We start from the raw sequence: 22143 nt of genomic DNA on the forward strand, positions 1-22143 counted from the left end.
TGTATGTGTATATATATATGTGTCTGTATGTTCTGCTGGCTTTGACCTATCCTCAGGACACCCAGCACCCCATCAGCTGTATGAACGGAAGGTGCGCGCCGTCTCCCTCCTTGCTCACCATAGACATAGCAGCAGCGGTAATGATGATAGAAGGGAGACGGCACGCCCCTTCCCTTCATACATCTGATCGCCAGGGATCAGACCCCCACCGATATGATATTAGTGACCTATGAATAGTAAAAGCCTGCATCACCCCCTTAAAGGGGTTGTCCGGGTTCAGAGCTGAACCCGGACATCCCTCCATTTTCACCCCGGCAGCCCCCCTGACTTGAACATCGGAGCAGTTCATGCTCCAATGCTCTCCTTAGCCCTGCGCTAAATTGCGCAGGGCAAAGGCATTTATGGAAGATCCGGTGACATACCGGGCTCTCCATGGGGCTGCCAGGAAGCCCGGTGACGTCACCGGCCCTGATGGGCGGGCTTTAGCAATGCCCTCGCCAGTGAAAAGGCTAGGGCAGCGCTAAAGCCCGCCCATCACAGCCGGTGACGTCACCGAACACACTGCCAGGCGGAAGCCTCCACCCGGCAGTGTCTGATTGTAAACAAAAGATCCAAACTGCTCCGATGCTCAAGTCGGGGGGGCTGCCGGGGGGGGGGGGGGGTGTGATATGGGTATGTCCGGGTCCTGCTCTGAACCCCTTTAACCCGGCTTTACTTGTGTATCCGCAGAGTCGGCTCCAGTGATGTTGTGACCACTGCAGTGGGCTAATGCGTCATTGCTGGAGGTGGACCGCCCGGGCCATGGGGAAGCTCCACTTACCTGCGTCGTGTCTGATGCCTTCTGTCTCTTCCTTTCCAGTGTCTGATTATGGAGAACACCATAGATAAGAAGTCTCAGCAGCCACTGAAGATGTCCCGTCTTCCCGTCCCCCCAAGCAGAAAGAGGCCGCAGAGTGATGAAAACCAGGAGCAGTCTTCTCGGGTAAAAGTAGAGCTGGGGGTGTGTTTTACGTTTGCTCTTATTTTACTTGTTTTTCTATCCTGTCTTCACCCTGATTTGCGTGGCTTCAGGTCGAGGTGACGATCCATCTGCTCTCCTCTTTTTTAGAAACGTCAGAAGGTGTCCCCCGTGGATGAGCTGCCCAGGTTGCGCGTCGCAGCAAGTATTGCCACCTCCAAACCGCGGGTCACCCCGGCTGTTGCGCTGCCTAAGCCGCAGGTAATTGGTAAGTAACCGCTTACTGTGAGGTGTCTGTAGTTGGGCCCTGTTCACACTAGAGCTGGGTTCTGGTCCCTCGGGCCTCTGTTGCCTCTTGGTGGGAAGTACAGTATAGTCTGCCAGAAGTAATGGGGAAGGAAACTGGATTGCTGTGGGTCTGGCTTTGGAATTGCACGCTATCAGCTGTACCGCAGAGTATCTGCCGCTGCAGTATTACATACCGCCATCCAGATGCAGTCACTGACCTCGGATTCTGCCCCGACATAATGTATAATCCGCCTCTATCTGATACGCAGGTCGACAGTCCCTTCAAGACCTACAACCAAAGAACAGGGCAAACATCACAGGTAAACTGGATGACAGAACGCAGTCCTTGCTGATTTGTGCATCAGTCACATCATGTGCTCCATTAAGAAAATATTCTAAGATTAACTTTTTTTTTTTTTTTTTTCTAATTGCAGCTTCTGCGAAACCTAAAGCTACAGCACCAGGTAAGTGTGTAGGGGGGAGCGCTATCTGTATGAGTTTAGGCATGCTGATACCGCTGGGTCCTCGCATCTCTTCCCCATTGGTATAAAACTAGGGATGAGCAAACTTCTGTTTTCTAGTTCGGCATACAAGGCTCGGGTTGTTTGGATTCTGCTTCCGTGGAGCGTAAGTTATGGTCCGTGGTAGCGGAATTCTTAGATGACCCAAACCTTGTACGCCGAACTTAAAAACAGAAGTTCCCTCAACGCTATATAAAACATATTCTATGTGATACAACCCAGATGTACTAAATATTAAGGAGTTTTTCCCCTCGCCTCCACAACGGCACTTCCTAGAGGGTACCCGCCTCTTCAGCGACAGGAAAACAACGGAGATCAATGCATAAAAGACCTTTACCCTTTACCTTCACCAGTTTTCCTGTCCCCTCCCCTATGGCGTATGCTGGCTGCCCCGGGCTCCCCGAAGTCTATATTCGGGCATTTCGGTGGCCCAGGAGCGCTCCGGTGTGCTGCGTTCCACTGTTGGAACGCAGCGCAGCAAGTGACGTCATCATGCCTACCTGGAAGTCTTCAGGCGGCAGATTCAAAAGCAGATCGGCGTTCTACATTTGAGCGGCTTACTACAGAATAGTGGTGTTTTCATTCGTGCCACTATGTCTGCCCCTGGAGAGATTGATGCAGCAAAAAAGACCACTGATGCCCCTAGGCCTTCAAGCCCCGTAAGCCTCCTCCCTGAGGACATTTATATTGTCTAGTCACCCTATATGTGCACAGGGTGTTACATCTTATTTTCTGGGTGACGGCTCTCCTATCTAAAGTTTTTCCTTAATACCCAGTTCTGACTCTCCTCCCTCATCTTTTAATTTTAGAGGGGGAGTCAAAGATCATCTGGAGAACCGTCACAGAAGAAAAAGGTCAGATGTGCAAGAAGACATTATCCTCAACCACTAAAAAAATCGCTTTATCAAAAGTGTATAAATAGAGTGGTATCCGAGGAATCTCCATCTATTGTAGATAGTCTTGCGTCGATATCTGCTCCAATCTCTTCTTTAATTAAGGATCTCAGGCTAACGGTAGTCTCTCAAACCATCCACCTCTAGAACGGTTCCTTCTGTGACCGAGGAACAGATTTCTGAGCCGGATGAACAAGAAGGCTTCTTCTGATTCGGAGTCTAGGGAGTGTGAGGACTCCTCAGGCCGCCCCTTATGTTCTATTGAGGAAACTGAAAGCTTACTTAAGAACATCAGGGCAACAATAAATTTGGATGAGTCAAAGGAACCTTTGACCATCCAGGATCAGATGTTCTTAGGACTAGGGGAGAAAAAAAAACAAGTCTTCCCGGTTCATTCTAACATTATAAAGTTAATCTTGAATGAATGGAAGGATCCAGAAAAGAGACAGGCAGCATCTAAAATGTTAAAGAGGAAGATTCCAACTCTTGGGATAAAGCCCCAAGAGTTAGATGCGCCAGTGGCTAAAATTTCTAAAAGATCCGGATTACCCTTCGAAGACTTGGGAGTCCTTAAGGATCCTATGGACAAGAAGTGCAAATCCCTACTCAAGAAGTCATGGGAATCTTCTTTGGCTTCATTACATCCAGGAATATCAGCTACTTATACAGCAAGAACTCCGTCATTATGGCCGACTCAATTGGAAGATCATATTCAGTTGGGCACTCCAAGGGAGGACATTCTGGCCTCCATCCCGATTCTGAAGCAAGCTTCCAACTTTCTGGCTGACACTTCCGCAGATGTCGTGAAATTATCAGCGAAATCAGCAGCTTTTATCAAACGCCTCCCGTGGGGCGATTTGGTTAAGATCGTGGAGTGGAGACGCGACATCAAAAATAGGGGGATCGTTTATTAGGGAAAACACTAGAGGATATTCTAGAGAAGGCCTCAGATAGGAAGAAGGGCTTTTACTGAGTCTAGATTTTTTTTTTTTTTCATCTAAGACGTAATTTTCGTGCCCAAAGACGTCCAGCATTTGATCAGAAAAAGAAAAATCGGGGATCCTCATGGCAATCGGCAAAAAACAAAAATAGAGGATTCCTCTTCTCGGATAAGTCCTCCTGTCCAAGTAGCACACAATGACGCCAGAGGTCCAGTCGGGGGAGATTAAAAAAAATTCGACCAAGACTGGGTGCTGCAGATTCGTGCATCACCATGGGTACTATCTGTAATAGCATCGGGATACAGGCTGGAGCTATCAAGTATTCCCCCAGACAGATACCTAGAGAATTCAAGATTAAAAAAGGAGACACAAGACGCTCTAGAATAACACAGTTTGCGCTTCTACTTCAGAAAAAAGCAATAGTCCAAGTTCCTCCAGAGGAAGAAAAAAAGGGCTTTTATTCTTCAGTCTTTTTGGTGAAGAAACCAGACCAGTCATTCAGATTGATAATAAATCTAAACAAATTTATAACCTACAAGAAGTTCATAATGGAGACAGTCAGACTAATATACAAAGACTGGGTGATGACCGCAATAGATCTATCCGATGCTTACTACCACATTGCAATCCATCAACAATACCAGAAATATTTGAGAATGTCAGTCTGGATTTGGGGGAGAATCAATCCTTTCCAGTTTCGGGTTCTTCCCTTCGGTCTATCCTCTGCCCCAAGGGTATTTACAAAAATTATGGCAGAGATTTCAAGCTTCTTCCATCGGTCAGAAATAGTCTTGATTCCGTACCTGGACGATTTCTTAATAACAGCCCCAATGACAGAGTCCCTCCTCTTGCAGTTACAGACTGTAGTCAAAACCTTATCACAATTAGGTTGGATCATTAATATGAAGAAGTCAGACCTAGTTCCACATTATCGGAAAGTATTTCTAGGAGTTCTCCTAGATTCTCATCTAATGTCCTCCTTTCTTCCGGGGGAGAAAAAGAAAGACCTGGTTCGAAGAGTAGCAAAATTTCAAGAATTACGCAAGACATCCGTAAGGGAAATCGTGATGATTCTGGGGGTAATGACTTCCACAATATCATCAGTGAAATGGGCCCAGGCTCACTCAAGGGTACTTCAGTCCTTCCTGTAACTATCCTGGGATCGAAGATGGATATCTTTAAACAAGAAGCTGGAAATTCCTTTCCATGTAAAGCGCTCTTACCTGGTGGCTCAAAGAAGAGAACCTTTCCAGAGGTGTAGAATGGCGGCAGACGGAGCAAGTAGTAGTGACGTCTGATGCAAGCAGCCAAGGCTGGGGAGCTCACCTGAACCGCAGGACATGTCCGGGTCTATGGCAGAAGAGCCTTATCTGGCCATCTTCCAACATGCGAGAGCTTCAGGCAGGCATTAAAATATTTCACTCCAGAATCATGTAAAAATTTCTGACAACTCGACCACAGTTGCTTACGTGGACAAAAAGTAGTAGTCCTCTCGAAGGTGGCAGAAAGAATATTTGTCTGGGCAGAAGCAAACCTAAAATATCTGACTGAGGTCCATATAAAGGGGGAAAGAAAATCATCTAGCGGACTTCTTGAGCAGAGAAAAACTGAGACAGGGAGAATGGCGCTTAAACCAGACAGTATTCGACCAGATTTCGGCAAGATGGGGAACACCGTTAATCGAATCATTTGCTTCAAAGAAAAATGAGTCAGCAAGTTTTATTCCCTTTCTTACAAAGACAGACCGCTGCAAGTGGATGCTTTAGCACACAAATGGCCGAAGGGTCTCCTGTACGCCTTCCCTCCATTCTCTCTAATGCCAAAAGTCCTGACAAAAGCGGTAGAAGAAAAATCCCAATTGATATTAACAGCCCCGGATTTGGCCCAAAAGGACTTGGTTTCCGATACTCTACTCAAGCCTCTCTAGCAGGGAGAAATTACTGGAGCCTTCCACTTCTTTCAAATCTCCTAGTCCAGGGTCCGGTTCCTCATGCCAACAGTCCGTAACTCCATCTGACAGCCTGGAGATTGAATGGAACATCTTGAGAAGGAAGGGGCTATCCGAAAAAGTATTAGATACTTTACTGCAATAGCAGAAAATCTGTTACTTTAAAAATATATATTTAGGATTCTGGAAAGCTTTCCTGTCTATTTCTAAAAAATCCTGAGACCCGTTCAGACCCCCAGACCTAGACTAGTTCTAGATTTTCTCCAATCGGGACTAGACCGAGGTCTTAGAATAAGCACCTTAAGGCTGGGTTCAGACCTGAGCGTTTTACAGTGCGTTCCTACTAGATGGGCCAAATGGTTCTTATCTGCCGACACATTCTATTCTATGCTGTAAAACGCTCAACAGGCAAAAACCAATGTTTCCCTATGGGAATGGTTCTCACCTGAGCGTTTTACAGCGCGTACGAACGCGCTGTAAAACGCCCTACGCCTAAAGTACAGGAGCTTCTTTGGGGCATATTGTCGCGCGTTCCCACCCATAGACTTCAGCGGGAACGCGCCTAAATGGGCGTTTGCTTGTTTCCGCCCATTAAAAACGCCCGATACAAATGCCCGATTAAAAAGCGCATATCGAATACGCACAGGTCTGAACCCAGCCTAAAGGTACAGGTATCAGCACTAAGTGCTTTTATGGGTGAGAAGCTGGCTGAATAAGATCTAATTAGAAGTGTTTTTTTTTTTTTTTAAGGGTGCTAGTAGATTACACCCAAGATTCAGATCCTCAGTCCCATCTTGGGATTTAAATCTAGTTCTTTCTGTCCTCCTTGGTGTCTCCCTTTTGAGCCCATTCGAGATATATCTATGAGACTGTTAACCTTTTTAAACATATTTTTTTTTTTCCCTCGCAATTATGACCGCTGGAAGAGTCGGAGAGATTCAGGCTTTTTCAATTCAGCCCCCGTACCTTACAATACTGGAAGATAGAATTGTTTTAAGACATTCTCCTGAATTTCTTCCCAAAGTGGTATCTAAATTTCATTGCCGTCAAGAGATTTCTCTTCCTTCATTCTGTCCTCAGGCTTCTTCTGAAGAAGAGAAGAGGTTCAGTAACCTTGATGTGAGAAGATGTGCTCCTCAATATCTGGACATTACAAAGGACTTCAGAATGACTAATCAGTTATTGGTCCAGTACCTGGGCACTAACCGGGGTAGAGCAGCTAGCAAGGCTTCCATAACGCATTGGATTAAGTTCTGTATATCTCTGTTACATTGAAAAAGAGATGTCTTCCCCCATCGGGGACTAAAGGCCCATTCTACGCGAGCTATGGCTGCCTCTTGGGCAGAAAGGGGCCTCTGTCTCACTTGAAGATATCGACTCGGGTGACACCCCGCCCCCTTCTACTTTTTACAAACTTGATGTGCTATCCAATAGAGACCTATCCTTTGGCAGAAAAGTTTTATCTGCTGTGGTCCCCTCCCTGAGTGGATTCTTTGTTATTCCTCCAGTAAGTGCTGTTCTGGAGGCATGGGATAAAGATGAAAATGACTCTTACCGGTAATTGGATTTTGCCTTAGCCTCCACATTGGCACGGGGAATTCCCACCCAAATTTTTTCTTTCTTTTGTTACTTTTATTTTGAGATTATGGGCAGTTGACCCTTATTAAATGATGCATCTACTTGAAGTTCTAGGCTATTAACTGATAAAGTGGAGGGGGCTTTTATGCGTTGATCTTTGTTGTTTTCCTGTCCTTGAAGAGGCGGATACCCACCAGGAAGTGCCGTTGTGGAGGCCAAGGGAAAATCCAATTGCCAGTAAGAGTAATTTTCATCTTTCCAGGCCCCTGATACTGTCCACCTGTTCTCGGGATCAGTCATTGTCTGACGTCCTGCACTCAGATCGAATGTTCCTTCCAGCTCTGGTACTAGCACTTTGACTGGAGCAGTGCTACTTCCAGCGCTGGGGCTGAAGGGAACAGCTGGGTTCCAGGTGTCGGACCCCGCTTCCCCCACACCCCCGACCGATCTGATATTGATGACCTATCCTGGCGGTCAGTATCTGGAACCTGGGGAAACTACTTTACTTAGAAACACCACGTCGTTGTCTGTTAAGCTGCATATTTGAGTAATACGCGTTGCGTTCCCCCTCAAGCACCCGCACAGTCGGCTACTTCAGCAGCAGGCAAGAAACGCGCTGCCTGGGATCTGAAGGGGCAGGTCAACGACATGAAGGACAAGGTCACAAATTACAAAGGCAAAGTGCAGTCCTTGTCGGGTGAGAACGCTCGTCTCCAGACAACCAAGCAGCAACTACAGAGACAAGTGGAGCTGCTGAACACGGAGAACTCTGCCATCAGCCAGCAGCTCTGGTGAGTGGAGACGTGTATCTTACGATGAGGCAGCACTGAGCTTTCAACAAACTTTGCATTAATCAATATTGCAGTGTGTATACATGAGGAATAATACTGTTTCTGGCAATCATCTGACATTTTTAGCAGTGTCCTCTGTGCTTGGTGAATATCTGGTTGGTGGTTGAAGACTATCTGCCATGCACTGCGCACACACAAAGTAGAGGAGAATCTCCTTCCTAACTGTCTCACAGTCACTCAGAACCAGCCCCAGAATAATGGAGGACATTACAGAGAAGTAATGATTTCTCCTGCAGAGATCCCATCCTGGATGGAAAAAGCGCATTTTATAAAGTGAAAAGCATTTGGGGGAGGGGGTAGCTGGATAACAGGAGAACTAGACATTTCTCACTGAGAAGATGTATATTGCAGAGTTTCTTGTACTATTGATTTATGCAAAGTTTTGTGAAAAGTTAGTGACCATTTAAAGGGGGATAAATGCCATATGACCCTCTTTGTTTTATTTTCTACAACCTTATCAATTTATCCTTCATTCAGTTCGGTGGAATCCAAGCTGTTGTCTGAGCGGAAGAAGTTGGATGGAGCTAAGAAGGAGGTGCAGCAGCTTACTGAGCTTTGCCAGACTCTGCAGTCTGAGCTATCTGCTGAGAAATGTGTGGTGGTTCAGATGAGCTCCTGCAATGAGAGCATGACGAAAGAGCTGAAAGCCAAGGAGGTAAGCTGAAACGCGTAGGACCACGTGTATTACACACCTTCCTCTGATCTCCTGGGTCACACGTCACACCTTGATGTGCCAGTTTCATCTTTCAGTCCCTGACCCTATTTTATTTTTTATTTTTCTTAAACCCTCTTGTAGAAGCAGCTTCTTTACTTGGAGGGGGAGAACTCTACACTAAATACCTTGGTAACCGAGCAAAGCGACTCAATAAATGATCTACAATGTCGTGTAGCAGAGAAGGACACTCAAATATACACACTGGAAACGGAGCGCAGACGATTACACAATGCCGTGCAGGAGCTGAAGGTATGTGGAGCAGCAGACATTGTACTTCTTCTGATACGTGATCTGTGATGACCTTACCTTTTTTTTTGTCTCCTTTCCGCACTAGGGGAACATCCGTGTCTTCTGCAGAGTCCGGCCAACCCTGCCATTTGAGAAGGCTTCGTCTGATGGACCCATTAGCTTCCCACCTAATGACGAGAAAGCGATAGTCCTCAGTAAGGTGGAGGAGGTAGGTTGGCTTTCTAGGTTTAAGATAACATGACAGTTGTCTGTTTCATTTAGTGATATATAATTTTGTGTCCCCTTTTAGTCTCACATTGGTCGGGAAAAGGGTCAATCGGTCAAATATGACTTTAATTTTGACTGCATCTTTCCACCCACCACTAGCCAGGCCGCTGTATTTGAAGAGATCTCTTTGCTGGTCCAGGTGAGTCACACGGCCATGTTTTCTACATGCAGGTCGGTTCCATTTTCCTGCTGCTCACACTGTGCGTTCTCCTGTTTAGTCGGCCCTCGACGGGTATCCTGTGTGTATATTTGCATATGGCCAGACGGGCAGCGGGAAGACGTATACCATGGAGGGCCCAGACAACATCTCTGTGGACACCATGGGAATGATACCCAGGGCTATCTGGCAGATCTTCAGCAGCGCAGATGAGCTGAAGTCTAAAGGCTGGCAGGTAGGTGGTCTCCGGGGTCAGACCCTTATGAATGATCTTTCTTGAAGAGGCACTTCTTGCAGAAAGTATTGCAGTTACTCAGGAGAGGTGTTGTGTAGGGGAGGGGCGGTATAACTGTCTTTAATGTAATTTTACTCATTCTACAGTATAAATTCACGGCTAGTTTCCTTGAGATCTACAATGAGACCCTGAGAGATCTGCTGGTAAACCGACCAGAGAAGAAAAATGAGTACGACATCCGTAAGGTCAACTCATCCAGCAACGAAGTCTATGTCACCAACCTGCGCTACGTGGAGGTCTCCAGTGTAGAAGAGGTAAGATGGACGTCTGACACATCTGCTGGTTGTAGAATAGACGGTGCGTCGTTTTATTCTTTACATTATGGCTCTGCAACTTTATGTAATTTCATGTTTCTCAGGTGCATGAGATTCTCCAGACGGCAAAAACAAACCGCTCTGTGGCGAAAACCGCCCTGAATGACCGGTCATCTCGCAGCCACAGTGTTTTTCAACTGAGAATCGAGGGGGAGAACAGTCTTAGAGATGTACGGACGTCATGTAAGTTTGTTGTAGAGGATAAGCGATCTCTCCTGGTCCTATACAAGATGGTAGACGGATTCTACGTCCCTATCTCTAACATTGCTGTATGGCTTGTACTTTGCCAGAAATCTAAGTTCCTCTGTGGTTGACCAGAAGTGGCCTTTAGTAATTGTCCTCTATGGTAGAGTTCCTGCTCTGAACCTTCATTGGGGATTTCTTCAGATGACTAAAGCTGCTGAATTTGCTGGTCCCCCATCCCAATTTAGAACAACTTGACACAAGCATGTGCCGTCCGGGAAATAGTCCATGTGACAGCCACATTTCCCAGACCGAACTTGGCTTAACTGACCTGAACTTACTGTAGTGATCTACAATGCTGTGACTACACGATGGTAGACTCGATGGCAGGCTGGAAATCCGCATCGTAGATCGCTATGATGCAGCAAGTTCAGGTCAGTCGGGCAACGGACGGTGTGGGAAATGTCGCTGTCCTGTGTATATTTCCTGGACCGCACACGCTGGTGCAAAACTGTCCGACATCAGGATGGAAATCTAAACTAGCAGCAGCTGAAGGGTGCGTTCAGTTAGGGCTCCTGACCTAACCCCACTCTGGAGAGAATGTTTGGGGCAAGCAGTCTGGTGGATTTCTGAATATTCTTCATTTGCTGTTTTTGTCCATTAGCTGTCCTGAGCCTGATCGACCTCGCCGGGAGTGAGCGTCTTGACCGATCTCTGTCCACAGGAGACCGACTAAAGGAAACGCAGAGCATCAATACTTCACTTTCCACGCTGGGCCTGGTTATTACATCATTGTGCAACAAGGTAATCTCTTGTCTATTTAATGAATAGGTTTTCCGCGTTGTCTATGGAGCTTGAAGTGACAAACTAATGTGAGATATTTTTCCAATTGGCAGGATTCCCATATACCATATCGGAATAGCAAGCTGACATACCTGCTGCAGAACAGCTTAGGAGGAAACTCAAAAGTGTAAGTCCAGTGTTATTCATACATTATTGTGCCTGAGACTTGTGTATGCAATGTGTAATTATGACTTGTAGACCTGTGGGCATGAAGAAGTGAGGGGCTTAGTCCAGCCATGTCTTGTTACCACTAGAAGTTTAGCTAACTGATGACTGGGGGGGCTGCACCCAGGATGTCCCCTTTAAACAGGTTGTTCACACCTGGGACCTTTTCTACAGACACCCCAGCGTGGATGGACTTGTGGTGGTAATCACACTTGCCTGATCCCCACCAATGAGTTGCAGGTCTACATGCGACAACATCCAGTTTGTCGTGGGTCATGTGATGCACGGGTGACATGTCGCCTCAATGTCCAGTCATTGACCCGTGTCAAACCGGATGTTGACTCGGTGAAACCCAGTACCTCCAGAGGCATCAATAGTCAGAACTCAGCGGCGGGGATTGGGCAAGTGGGTCCGGTAACACTGAGGGGGTCCGTAGGAAAAGGTCCCCAGGGTGAGCAACACCGTTTAAAGTGTGTCAGTTTCTTATTAGTGATTATTGGAATTGGAGGGACACAAAGTTCAGAAATGTTAAATCTTCTTTAGTTAAACGTTAACCTTCTAATCAGATTATATTTTTCTTTACATTTTTAAGGTTGATGTTTGTTAACATTTCCCCCCTGGAAGAAAACTTTGCAGAGTCTGTGAATTCTTTACGGTTTGCTAGCAAGGTAAGATGCTGGAAAAGAGCTGACATGCTCTAGTAGCACCCTTTCGATTTTTGCCTTTTCCGTCAGACCAGGAGCTAAGGGGCTCCTTATCTCCTGGTCTATAATAAACACTCATTATAAACAAACGCTCATTATAGCTCAGTCCTTATCTTGCTGATGAGAATGTGGCTTAAAGGGGTTCTGCACTTTGTTTTAACTGATGACCTGTCCTCTGGATAGATCATGAGCATCTGATCGGCGGGGGTCCAACACCCGGGACCCCCGCCGATCAGCTGTTTGAGAAGGCAGCTGGCGCTCTGGCAGCGCCGCGGCCTTCTCACTGTTTACCGCAAGCCCAGAGATGTCACAACTAGTGTCACTGGCCTGGGCGGGGCTAAGCTCCATTCAAGTGAACGCAGTTTAGCCCCGCCCACGCCAGTTGATACTAGTCGGGACGTCACTGGGCCTGCGGTAAACAGCAAGAAGGCCGCGGCGCTACTGGATCGCAAGTACCTTCTCAAACAGCTGATCGGCGGGGGGTCCAATCAAAAGCTGATGATCTCTCCAGAGGAGAACCCCCTTTAACCACCTCAGCCCCCATAGCTTAAACACCCTTAATGACCAGACCACTTTTTACACTTCTGACCTACACTACTTTCACCGTTTATTGCTCGGTCATGCAACTTACCACCCAAATGAATTTTACCCCCTTTTCTTCTCACTAATAGAGCTTTCATTTGGTGGTATTTCATTGCTGCTGACATTTTAACTTTTTTTGTTATTAATCGAAATTTAACGATTTTTTTGAAAAAAAATGACATTTTTCACTTTCAGTTGTAAAATTTTGCAAAAAAAAACGACATCCATATATAAATTTTGCTCTAAATTTATTGTTCTACATGTATTTGATAAAAAAAAAAAAAATGTTTGGGTAAAAAAAAAATGGTTTGGGTAAAAGTTATAGCGTTTACAAACTATGGTACAAAAATGTGAATTTCCGCTTTTTGAAGCAGCTCTGACTTTCTGAGCACCTGTCATGTTTCCTGAGGTTCTACAATGGCCAGACAGTACAAACACCCCACAAATGACCCCATTTCGGAAAGTAGACACCCTAAGGTATTCGCTGATGGGCATAGTGAGTTCATAGAACTTTTTATTTTTTGTCACAAGTTAGCGGAAAATGATTTTTTATTTTTATTTAATTTTTTTTCTTACAAAGTCTCATATTTCACTAACTTGTGACAAAAAATACAAAAAATAAAAAGTTCTATGAACTCTCCATGCCCATCATTGAATACCTTTGGGTGTCTTCTTTCCAAAATGGGGTCACTTGTGGGGTAGTTATACTGCCCTGGCATTCTAGGGGCCCAAATGTGTGGTAAGGAGTTTGAAATCAAATTCTGTAAAAAAAAATGGCCGGTGAAATCCGAAAGGTGCTCTTTGGAATGTGGGCCCCTTTGCCCACCTAGGCTGTAAAAAAGTGTCACATGTGGTATCGCCGTACTCAGGAGAAGTTGGGGAATGTGTTTTGGGGTGTCATTTTACATATACCCTTGCTGGGTGAGAGAAATATCTTGGCAAAAGACAACTTTTCCCATTTTTTTTATACAAAGTTGGCATTTGACCAAGATATTTCTCTCACCCAGCATGGGTATATGTAAAATGACACCCCAAAACACATTCCCCAACTTCTCCTGAGTACGGCGATACCAGATGTGTGACACTTTTTTGCAGCCTAGATGCGCAAAGGTGCCCAAATTCCTTTTAGGAGGGCATTTTTAGACATTTGGATTCCAGACTTCTTCTCACGCTTTGGGGCCCCTAAAATGCCAGGGCAGTATAAATACCCCACATGTGACCCCATTTTGGAAAGAAGACACCCCAAGGTATTTAATGAGGGGCATGGCGAGTTCATAGAAAAAAAATAAATTTGGCACAAGTTAGCGGAAATTTATTTTATTTTATTTTTTTCTCACAAAGTCTCCCTTTCCGCTAACTTGGGACAAAAATTTCAATCTTTCATGGACTCAATATGCCCCTCAGAGAATACCTTGGGGTGTCTTCTTTCCAAAATGGTGTTATTTGTGGGGTGTTTGTACTGCCCTGGCATTTGAGGGTCTCCGCAATCATTACATGTATGGCCAGCATTAGGAGTTTCTGCTATTCTCCTTATATTGAGCATACGGGTAATGAGATTTTTTTTTTTCCGTTCAGCCTCTGGGCTGAAAGAAAAAAATGAACGGCACAGATTTCTTCATTCGCATCGATCAATGTGGATGAAAAAATCTCTGCCAAAAAAAGAAAAAGGAGGGGAAAGGCATCTGCCAGGACATAGGAGCTCCGCCCAACATCCATACCCACTTAGCCCTGTTAGAATGCACATCAGTGCTGCAGCTAGTCGATCGGTTGGTCCACCTGGAAGGTAAAAAAAACAAAAAAGAAAAAACCCAGGCCGCAACGCAATAAATTTATTAACTTTTGAACAGAACATAGAAACTTTTTTTAACTGTTTACTTTTTCACTTACCAGTAATTTTTTTTTTGTTTAGTTTTTTTTTTAACCTTTTATAGAACAAACCTCTCCTTCCCCATGGTACAATGTGCAAAGCGCAAATCGCCCAAAGATGTGGCGAAGTACGTTATGCACTTTATCCCAGGTGAAAGGAGAGGTTTGCAGCAGCTGTGAGTGTAAGGGCCCTAATAGCCCTGTGTGCCTGTCCTGTGAGATGCAATCCCTATGCTAGGTGTACCTGTGTGTGGTACTTCCGGAAACACTCTCCATAGCATAGGGCAGGGTGGTCAGGACAGAAATAGCGGGTGTCACGCCTTATTCCACTCCTGCTACAGACACGACATCTTTTTCGGGGTGACGGTTGGGTTGAGGTACCAGGAACGACACTGGGGAAATGTCGCTCGTGTAGACGGCTAACTACACTGGGGGATGGGGCCACGGAACCTCCTGGGTAAAGGAGGTTCTCGATGATCTCTTCCTGAAATTTGAGGAAGGGTCGTGTTCTCCCAGCCTTACTGTAGAGAACAAAACTATTGTACATAGGCAATTGAATCAAATATACAGACACCTTCTTATACCAGCGTCTGGTGCGTCGGGAAACTAAATACGGAGACAACATCTGGTCATTGAAGTCCACCCCTCCCATGAGCGCATTATAGTCGTGGACACAGAGGGGCTTTTCAATGACACTGGTTGCCCTTTCAATTTGGATTGTCATGTCTGCGTGAATGGAGGAGAGCATGTAAACGTCACGCTTGTCTCTCAATTTCACCGCGAGCAGTTCTTCGTTACACAAGGCAGCCCTCTCCCCCCTTGCAAGACGGGTGGTAACGAGCCGTTGGGGGAAGCCCACGCGACTAGGTCGCACGGTGCCACAGGCGCAAATCCGTTCTAGAAACAAATGCCTAAAGAGGGCCACACTTGTGTAGAAATTGTCCACATAAAGATGGTACCCCTTGCCAAATAAGGGTGACACCAAGTCCCAGACTGTCTTCCCACTGCTCCCCAGGTAGTCAGGGCAACCGACCGGCTCCAGGGTCTGATCTTTTCCCTCATAGATCCGAAATTTGTGGGTATAGCCTGTGGCCCTTTCACAGAGCTTATACAATTTGACCCCATACCGGGCACGCTTGCTTGGGATGTACTGTTTGAAGCCAAGGCGCCCGGTAAAATGTATTAGGGACTCGTCTACGCAGATGTTTTGCTCGGGGGTATACAAATCTGCAAATTTCTGGTTGAAATGGTCTATGAGGGGCCGAATTTTGTGGAGCCGGTCAAAAGCTGGTTGGCCTCTGGGACGGGAGGTGGTGTTGTCGCTAAAGTGCAGGAAACGCAGGATGGTCTCAAATCGTGTCCTGGACATAGCAGCAGAGAACATGGGCATGTGATGAATTGGGTGCGTTGACCAATATGACCGCAATTCATGCTTTTTAGTTAGACCCATGTTGAGGAGAAGGCCCAGAAAAAAGTTCGGAAACTTGGACTGGTTTCCACCGGAAAGACTGGGCATAAGAGCTTCCCGGGTTGGCGGATATAAATTGTGTGGCATACCGATTTGTTTCTGCCACGACTAAGTCCAAGAGCTCCGCAGTCAAGAACAGCTCAAAAAATCCCAGGGCCGAACCGATTTGAGCCGTCTCAACCCGAACTCCAGACTGGGCGGTGAAAGGGGGAACTACTGGTGCGGCTGAAGTTGGTGACTGCCAATCAGGGTTTGCCAGCACCTCAGGGATTCTAGGGGCTCTACGGGCCTGTCTGTGCGGTGGCTGCGACGGGGTAACTACTGCACGTGCCACTGTACCAGCTTCAACTGCCCTTCTGGTGCTCGCCACTTCACCATGTTGTACGGCAGTGCTGGCACTAGGTCCAGGATGGGCTGCGCTGCTGGTGTATGCCTCACCACGTGATCCGACAGCGACAGCCCCACTCTGCTGCTCTTGAAACGGATCCTGCACAACCTGTGGTCTAGCGACACGGGGCCGGGTACGCCTGGTGCTGCCAGGGACCTCCACCTCCTCGTCCGAACTTTGGGTCAGAGAGCCACTGCTTTCCACAGGTTCATATTCTGACCCGCTAGATTCGTCAGATGAGGGTTCCCACTCCTCATCCGACTGGGTCAGAACCCTGTAGGCCTCTTCAGAAGAATACCCCCTGTTTGACATTTTGGACTACTAAATTTAGGGGTATTCCCTGAGACTACCCAAGAAAAAAAGCAAACCTGTCTTACAAAGGGGAGGCTAGCGAAGTACCGGAGGCCGCTGCGGTTGATAAAAAATATCAAAACTGATTTTTTTATCGCCGCAGAGCTTGGAAAGTGAATGTGCAGTGATCAAAAAACAAAAAAAATGTTGTCACTGCGGCGGGGCGGCTGTGGGTGAACGCACGTGTGGGCGACCGATCAGGCCTGATCGGGCAAACACTGCGTTTTGGGTGGAGGGAGAACTAAAGTGACACTAATACTATTATAGATCTGACCGTGATCAGTTTTGATCACTTACAGATACTATAAAAGTACAAATGCTGATTTAGCGATACGCTAAACAGCGGATAAGTGACTGCGGTGCGGTGGGCTGGGCGCTAAACGATCCCTAAACTACCTAACCAAGGGGCCTAAACTATCCTAAAACCTAACAGCCAATACTAGTGGGAAAAAAGTGTCAGTTTACACTGATCACTTTTTGTCTTTCACTAAGTGATTGACAGGGGTCGATCAAGGGGTTAATTTGGATGATGGGGGTGATGGAGGGTGATCTGGGGCTAAGGGTAGTGTTTGGTGGGTACTCAGTGATGTCTGCTCCTCTGCTGGAACCAACCGACGAAAAGGACCAGCAGAGGAGCAGAGAAGCCATATAACAGATCATATTTACTAATATAATGTGTTATCTGGCTTCTGATTTGATCTTTTGAAAATCGACAGCCTGCCAGCGACTATCATTGGCTGGCAGGCTGGTGACGAAATACTTCTTTAACTTTTGCCGGCCCGCCATGTGCGGGCCGAGAATGCCCGAAATCTCGCGTCTCGCGAGAGGACGCATCGGCGCGTCCACCCAGAGAAACAGGACCGCCGCAAAGACGCAATCCTGCGTACGGCGGTCCTGAGGAGGTTAAATAGTAGCCAAACTATAACCAAAGGTAATTGTAATGAAGATCTCAAACACTAGAGAGCTGCCTCTAGACCGGCCATGTATGGGAGGATCAGGGGAGAGCTGTTGGCCAAGCGAGCATTAGGCCGACAGCTATCTCTTTTATGGCCAACTTAAATTTTAAAGAATCTCTCTCTCCCCGAAAATGCAGGCAGCAGGTTATTGCACAGAAGTAGCTGTATAGTTATGTGCGAGAGGATTCAGTAGAACTTGTAATAATTTTAATTTTCTAGTCCTGTTTGATCTTCCTGTGCTTAGGAGTCTGATGACCACCCACTGCACCCCCCGCCCCCTGTTAGGGTCCATTCAAAATGGGTCCGAATCCGTTCCGCAATTTTACGGAACAGGTGTGGACCCATTCATTTTCAATGTGGCTGGAATGTGCTATTCGCTTTTTCGGACCTGCACTTCCGTTCCGCCAAAAAATAGAACATGTCCTATTGTTGTCCGCAATTACGGACACGAAAAGGCATTTTCTATGAGAGTGCCGGCGATGTGCGGTCTGAAAAATGCGGAACGCACATTCCCGGTGTCCGTGTTTAGCGTATCCGCAAAACACATACGGACTTGTGAATGGACCCTTAAACCGCTCTATAGCAGTTCAGTTGGCACGTTTAATGTGTTTTTTTTTTTTTTTTTTTTTTAACTGTTATTAACCTTCTGCTGTTTTACAGGTCAATGAATGTGTGATTGGAACCGCTCGCGCAAATCGGAAATAAGCAGCTCCCGAGAAGTCTGTTTTATCAAGAACTTTTTATTTGGCTTTTTAATATATAGATGTAAAAGCTATTGACAATAGCACGGACATGCACATGAATCAAGCGTGGGGGGGGGGGGGAGCCACTACAGTCAACTTACAGTATAGAGGTTTGTACGTCCATGTAGCGGGGGATGAATTTTAAGGGGCTGTCCAGTGGTTCAGAAATACAAAAAAGTAACATGTCTGGCGGGGGGGCTGGGCGAGGAGACTGGTCTCTTTATAACCCACCAAGCGAAAGAGGACGTCCCAGCGGCTGAGCGGTAATGCCAGTAAGTGCAGAAAGGCATGACATGCATTCAGCCAGTGAAGGATCTTCTGGATCGGAGGGGATTGAAGAAGTTTGTTGTGGTGTTTTTGTTAATGGGCCACTTGCTGTTTTGTGCTTTAATTACCAGACGGCCCTTTTTAGTGTGTACCTCCCACGTCGCGGTTCAGTTCGGCCTGGAAAGCTCCTCATATGTTACCAGAAAGCTGTCCTCTGTATTTTGCTATGTATGAATGCTCTGAATCATTTTGTTCATGTATTCTAAACTTTTTATCTAATGCTGTTTTAAATAATAATCTTTTATAGATGTGTCTGTACATATGTATATATGTCTTACTGTAAATAAATTTGCTGACTTTGCGTTTGTATTAACTCCTGTGTTGCTTGCACTGTTCCTTACACTGGGATCTCCCCCGACCACATGTTTGTCAAGGCAGCGGTACTCAAAGTAGCGCCACGGCCTTCTCTCAGCTCTCCCTAGGCCATGTGGCATTACGTTCATCGGTCACGTGGTCTTGGCGCAGCTCCTAGAAGTGAATGGAGCTGAGCTGCGATACCAAGTGCAGCCACTATACAATGTACGGCACTGTGATTGATGAGCTGAGAGAAGGCAGAGGTCCTCGCCGATGTCAGACAACCACCCATCAGATACTGATGACCTTTCAGAGCTTTTTGGACGAAATGGCATTGTCCATTCATGGAGGTGTAAATGGCACTCGACACCGACATAGCTGCCCATACTGGGCTCATGATTACCGCTGTAGTGTTTATTAAAGGGGTTCCCTTATGTCCCAACCAGCAGCACAAGTAGAGAGTTCTCCCCTGTGAAACTGGTAGGACAGGTGGAATTTTGTTGCTAAAAATGTACTACCAAGCTAATAAACAATTAACCCACCCCCTATAAAGGGATGCCCGCCCTTCTGCCAGTGCTTTTTTTCTCTGTCCTGTGAACTTAGGACAGGTTCAGGCGGACCTGCCTGTTACCTTTTTATTGATAATTTTTTTGCTGCCAACTTGGACCTTTTTTGTCCTTTCGTCTGCCGCCTCGATCCTGAATGGCGCACGCAGCTCCCGTCTACTTGCCTGGCTAAGTCCAGCACTTTGGCATGTTGTGCGTGGGCTCCATCTTGCCGCTGCCATAACCCGGAAGTGCGTCAGATGACTTCCGGGTTGGCGCGCGGTACATCTGGCTTAGTTTCTGGCTGCGCGCACCCCCTTTTTATTTTATTTATTTTTTTCTTCCCTTGCAGGGTTTTTATACCCTATTTGGGGGGCCCCCCTTTTAATTTAATTAAATTATAAGCTAGTGACTGTGGATCACTTCCGTCGGGGTCTATAGGCTATATATAAGCGCTGTCAGACGCCAGACTCTCCCTCTTTGCCCTGCATTGAGTTGTTCAGTACTTAGTCTCTCTTAAAGTCTTTTTCAGATGGCATCTCCGAATGGCAACCAGCATGGGAAATCCTCCCATAAACAGAAGCACCTAACTTGTGCCAACTATGAGATGCTGGACTCTTATGAATATAATAGGTGTCCTTTGTGCCGTCCTCCCCATCGCAACCCACGATGGGTGACATGTTCAGTTGGATGAAGGAATTTATGGGGAATTCCATTATGGAGATCAAAAGTGCCCACTCTTCTAAAAGGGCCAGAGTTTCATCGCCAGGTCTTGTACCAATGGCGGAAGACCTTTCTATAGAAGACCGTTCCTCCTCTTCGGATGAAGATGATGCCACTTACCTTTTTCCTACCGAGAAGACTCAGACTTCTACGCTCCATCCGATCATGATGTTGAGCAAGGGGAAGCTCCACCGTCCACCTCTAGGGGGCCAAGGGCCTTTAAAGTGGATGAAAATTTAAGGAAACTAATGCTAACAGAATGGAAACATCCTGAGAAAGGTCCAGTTCTCACTAAGATTTAAGCTAATGTTTCCACTCCAGGAGTCAGAATCAGAACTTTGGGTACCGCCTACGAAGGTCGATATGGCGATCTCCAAGTTATCTAAAAGGACCTTAGTTCCTTCTGATGATGGAAGCAACCTTCAGGATCCATTAGATCGCAGGGCTGAATGTACTCTGAGACGCAGCTATTCTGCAGCCTCTGCTTCGGTTGCAGTTGCTTCCTCGGAGGTCGCAGAGTTTGTTCGGTCCCGCATTCTCAGAATCCAGTCGGACCTGGAATCTGGTGTCTCTAGAACTAACGTACTAGACCAGTTCAAAACCTTACTCCTAGGAACGGATTTTCTGTGTGACGCTTCCACACAGCACCTTAAGTTAGCGGCTAAAGGCATGGCTCTCTTTTCCGCCAGTCGGTAGCCCCTATGGCCAAGTTTAATCTTTTGTGGCTTACCATATGAGCCACGAAGACTCTTTGGTTCAGAGTTGGATAAATTAATGGAGAGCCTTGCAGATAAAAAGGGGAAGTCCCCTCCCCAACAATCCTTTCGGGGCCGGAGTAGGGCCAGAAGTTCAAGAACCCAGGGCTCCTCCAGGTCACAGATGTCAAGAATTGTCCAGATGGGGTCATGGAAAAAACCGTAACGCGGATTTAGGACTCTGCCGCTTATCCTCCCCTATCCCCTCCAGACAGTCTGTGTGATGCTCAAAGTTTCAGTTCCCCTCCGGTTGGAGGTCGTCTGTTTGTTTCAGCAGGCCTCGCTTCAAAACATTCCGGACCAGTAGGTCCTAGAGATAATTGTTTGGGTACAAAAAAAGATTTTCTGTCCCCTCCCCGAGAAAAGTTTGTTCTATCCCAGACCAAACAGTCTATCTAAGAGGATTTGGTCCTCCTTTATGTACAAAAAAGGGCCCAAGAGGAAGTCCCTCCTCACGAACAAGGGCTTGGGAGTATACGCCCCCGGTTTTCTAGTCCCGAAGCCGTCGATGCATGATTATAGACCTGCGTTACCTAAATCGGTTTAGAAGACCAAAGCGCTTCAGAATGGAGACCATTCAAACACTTATCAGTATCCTAAACCCTGGCGATCTAATGATCACCTTAGATCTGAAGGATGCTTACCTTCATATCCCTATTCACCCAGCTCACAGTTTTTTTTTTAGAGTTGTGGTCTCCATAAGAGGGATGGTAAAACATTTACCAGTTTGCTGTGCTGCCTTTTGGCATTTCTTCGTCTCCGGTTGTTGCCCAACTCGGGCTTCAAGGGCTAGAAATTGTGCCATATCTAGACGACTGGCTTCTAAAAGCCGCCACTCTAGATGTTCTTTTATCTCATCTTCAGCTGGCTCTTCAGTCTCTCCAGCGCTTGGGCAGGCTCACAAATTGGGAAAAATCGGAGATCCTTCCCTCTACCTCCAGGATGTTCCTGGATTTGATTGTAGACTCCAAACGGATGTCTCTCTCTCTCTGTCTCTGTCGAGTAGATCCTCATGGTACTTTGGCGGGTGTCCATCAGAACTCTCATGAAGATGTTAGGCCACATGTTAGCATCAGTGGAAGGAGTTCCTAGGGCCCTATGGCACCTACGTCCACTTCAGAAAGAAGTGTTAATAGTCTGGAATCGCTCCCTGTGAGCTGAAGTCCGTTCCTCCCTCAGATGGTGGAGGAAGCTATCAGATGGGAGGTCCTTGATTCAACCTCGTTGGATCACGTTAACCACAGACGCCTCCCTTCTAGGTTGGGGAGCCCATCT

The 22143-nt window shown here is 46.6% G+C and overlaps 1 protein-coding gene across 2 annotated transcripts in view; it reads left to right on the forward strand.

Moving 5' to 3' along the window:
- Window positions 1-18459, forward strand: part of KIFC1 (kinesin family member C1) — a 20448-nt gene extending 1989 nt beyond the window's left edge. The window contains exons 2-17 of one of the 2 annotated variants that reach the window (XM_040442604.1): window positions 860-1000; window positions 1109-1226; window positions 1516-1566; window positions 1681-1710; window positions 7702-7918; window positions 8456-8633; window positions 8775-8942; window positions 9028-9150; window positions 9232-9348; window positions 9428-9601; window positions 9748-9915; window positions 10020-10158; window positions 10823-10962; window positions 11055-11128; window positions 11759-11834; window positions 18142-18459. In XM_040442604.1, coding sequence (XP_040298538.1) covers window positions 869-1000; window positions 1109-1226; window positions 1516-1566; window positions 1681-1710; window positions 7702-7918; window positions 8456-8633; window positions 8775-8942; window positions 9028-9150; window positions 9232-9348; window positions 9428-9601; window positions 9748-9915; window positions 10020-10158; window positions 10823-10962; window positions 11055-11128; window positions 11759-11834; window positions 18142-18186 — 1950 coding nt within the window. In that variant the 5' untranslated portion in view covers window positions 860-868 and the 3' untranslated portion in view covers window positions 18187-18459. The remainder of the gene's footprint in view (window positions 1-859; window positions 1001-1108; window positions 1227-1515; window positions 1567-1680; window positions 1711-7701; window positions 7919-8455; window positions 8634-8774; window positions 8943-9027; window positions 9151-9231; window positions 9349-9427; window positions 9602-9747; window positions 9916-10019; window positions 10159-10822; window positions 10963-11054; window positions 11129-11758; window positions 11835-18141) is intronic. The other variant, XM_040442605.1, reaches the window with a different exon arrangement.
- The last annotated feature ends 3684 nt before the right edge of the window (window positions 18460-22143 follow it).

This window comes from Bufo bufo, chromosome 8, assembly GCF_905171765.1.
Source record: "Bufo bufo chromosome 8, aBufBuf1.1, whole genome shotgun sequence".
Classification (NCBI taxonomy): Eukaryota; Metazoa; Chordata; class Amphibia; order Anura; family Bufonidae; genus Bufo; species Bufo bufo.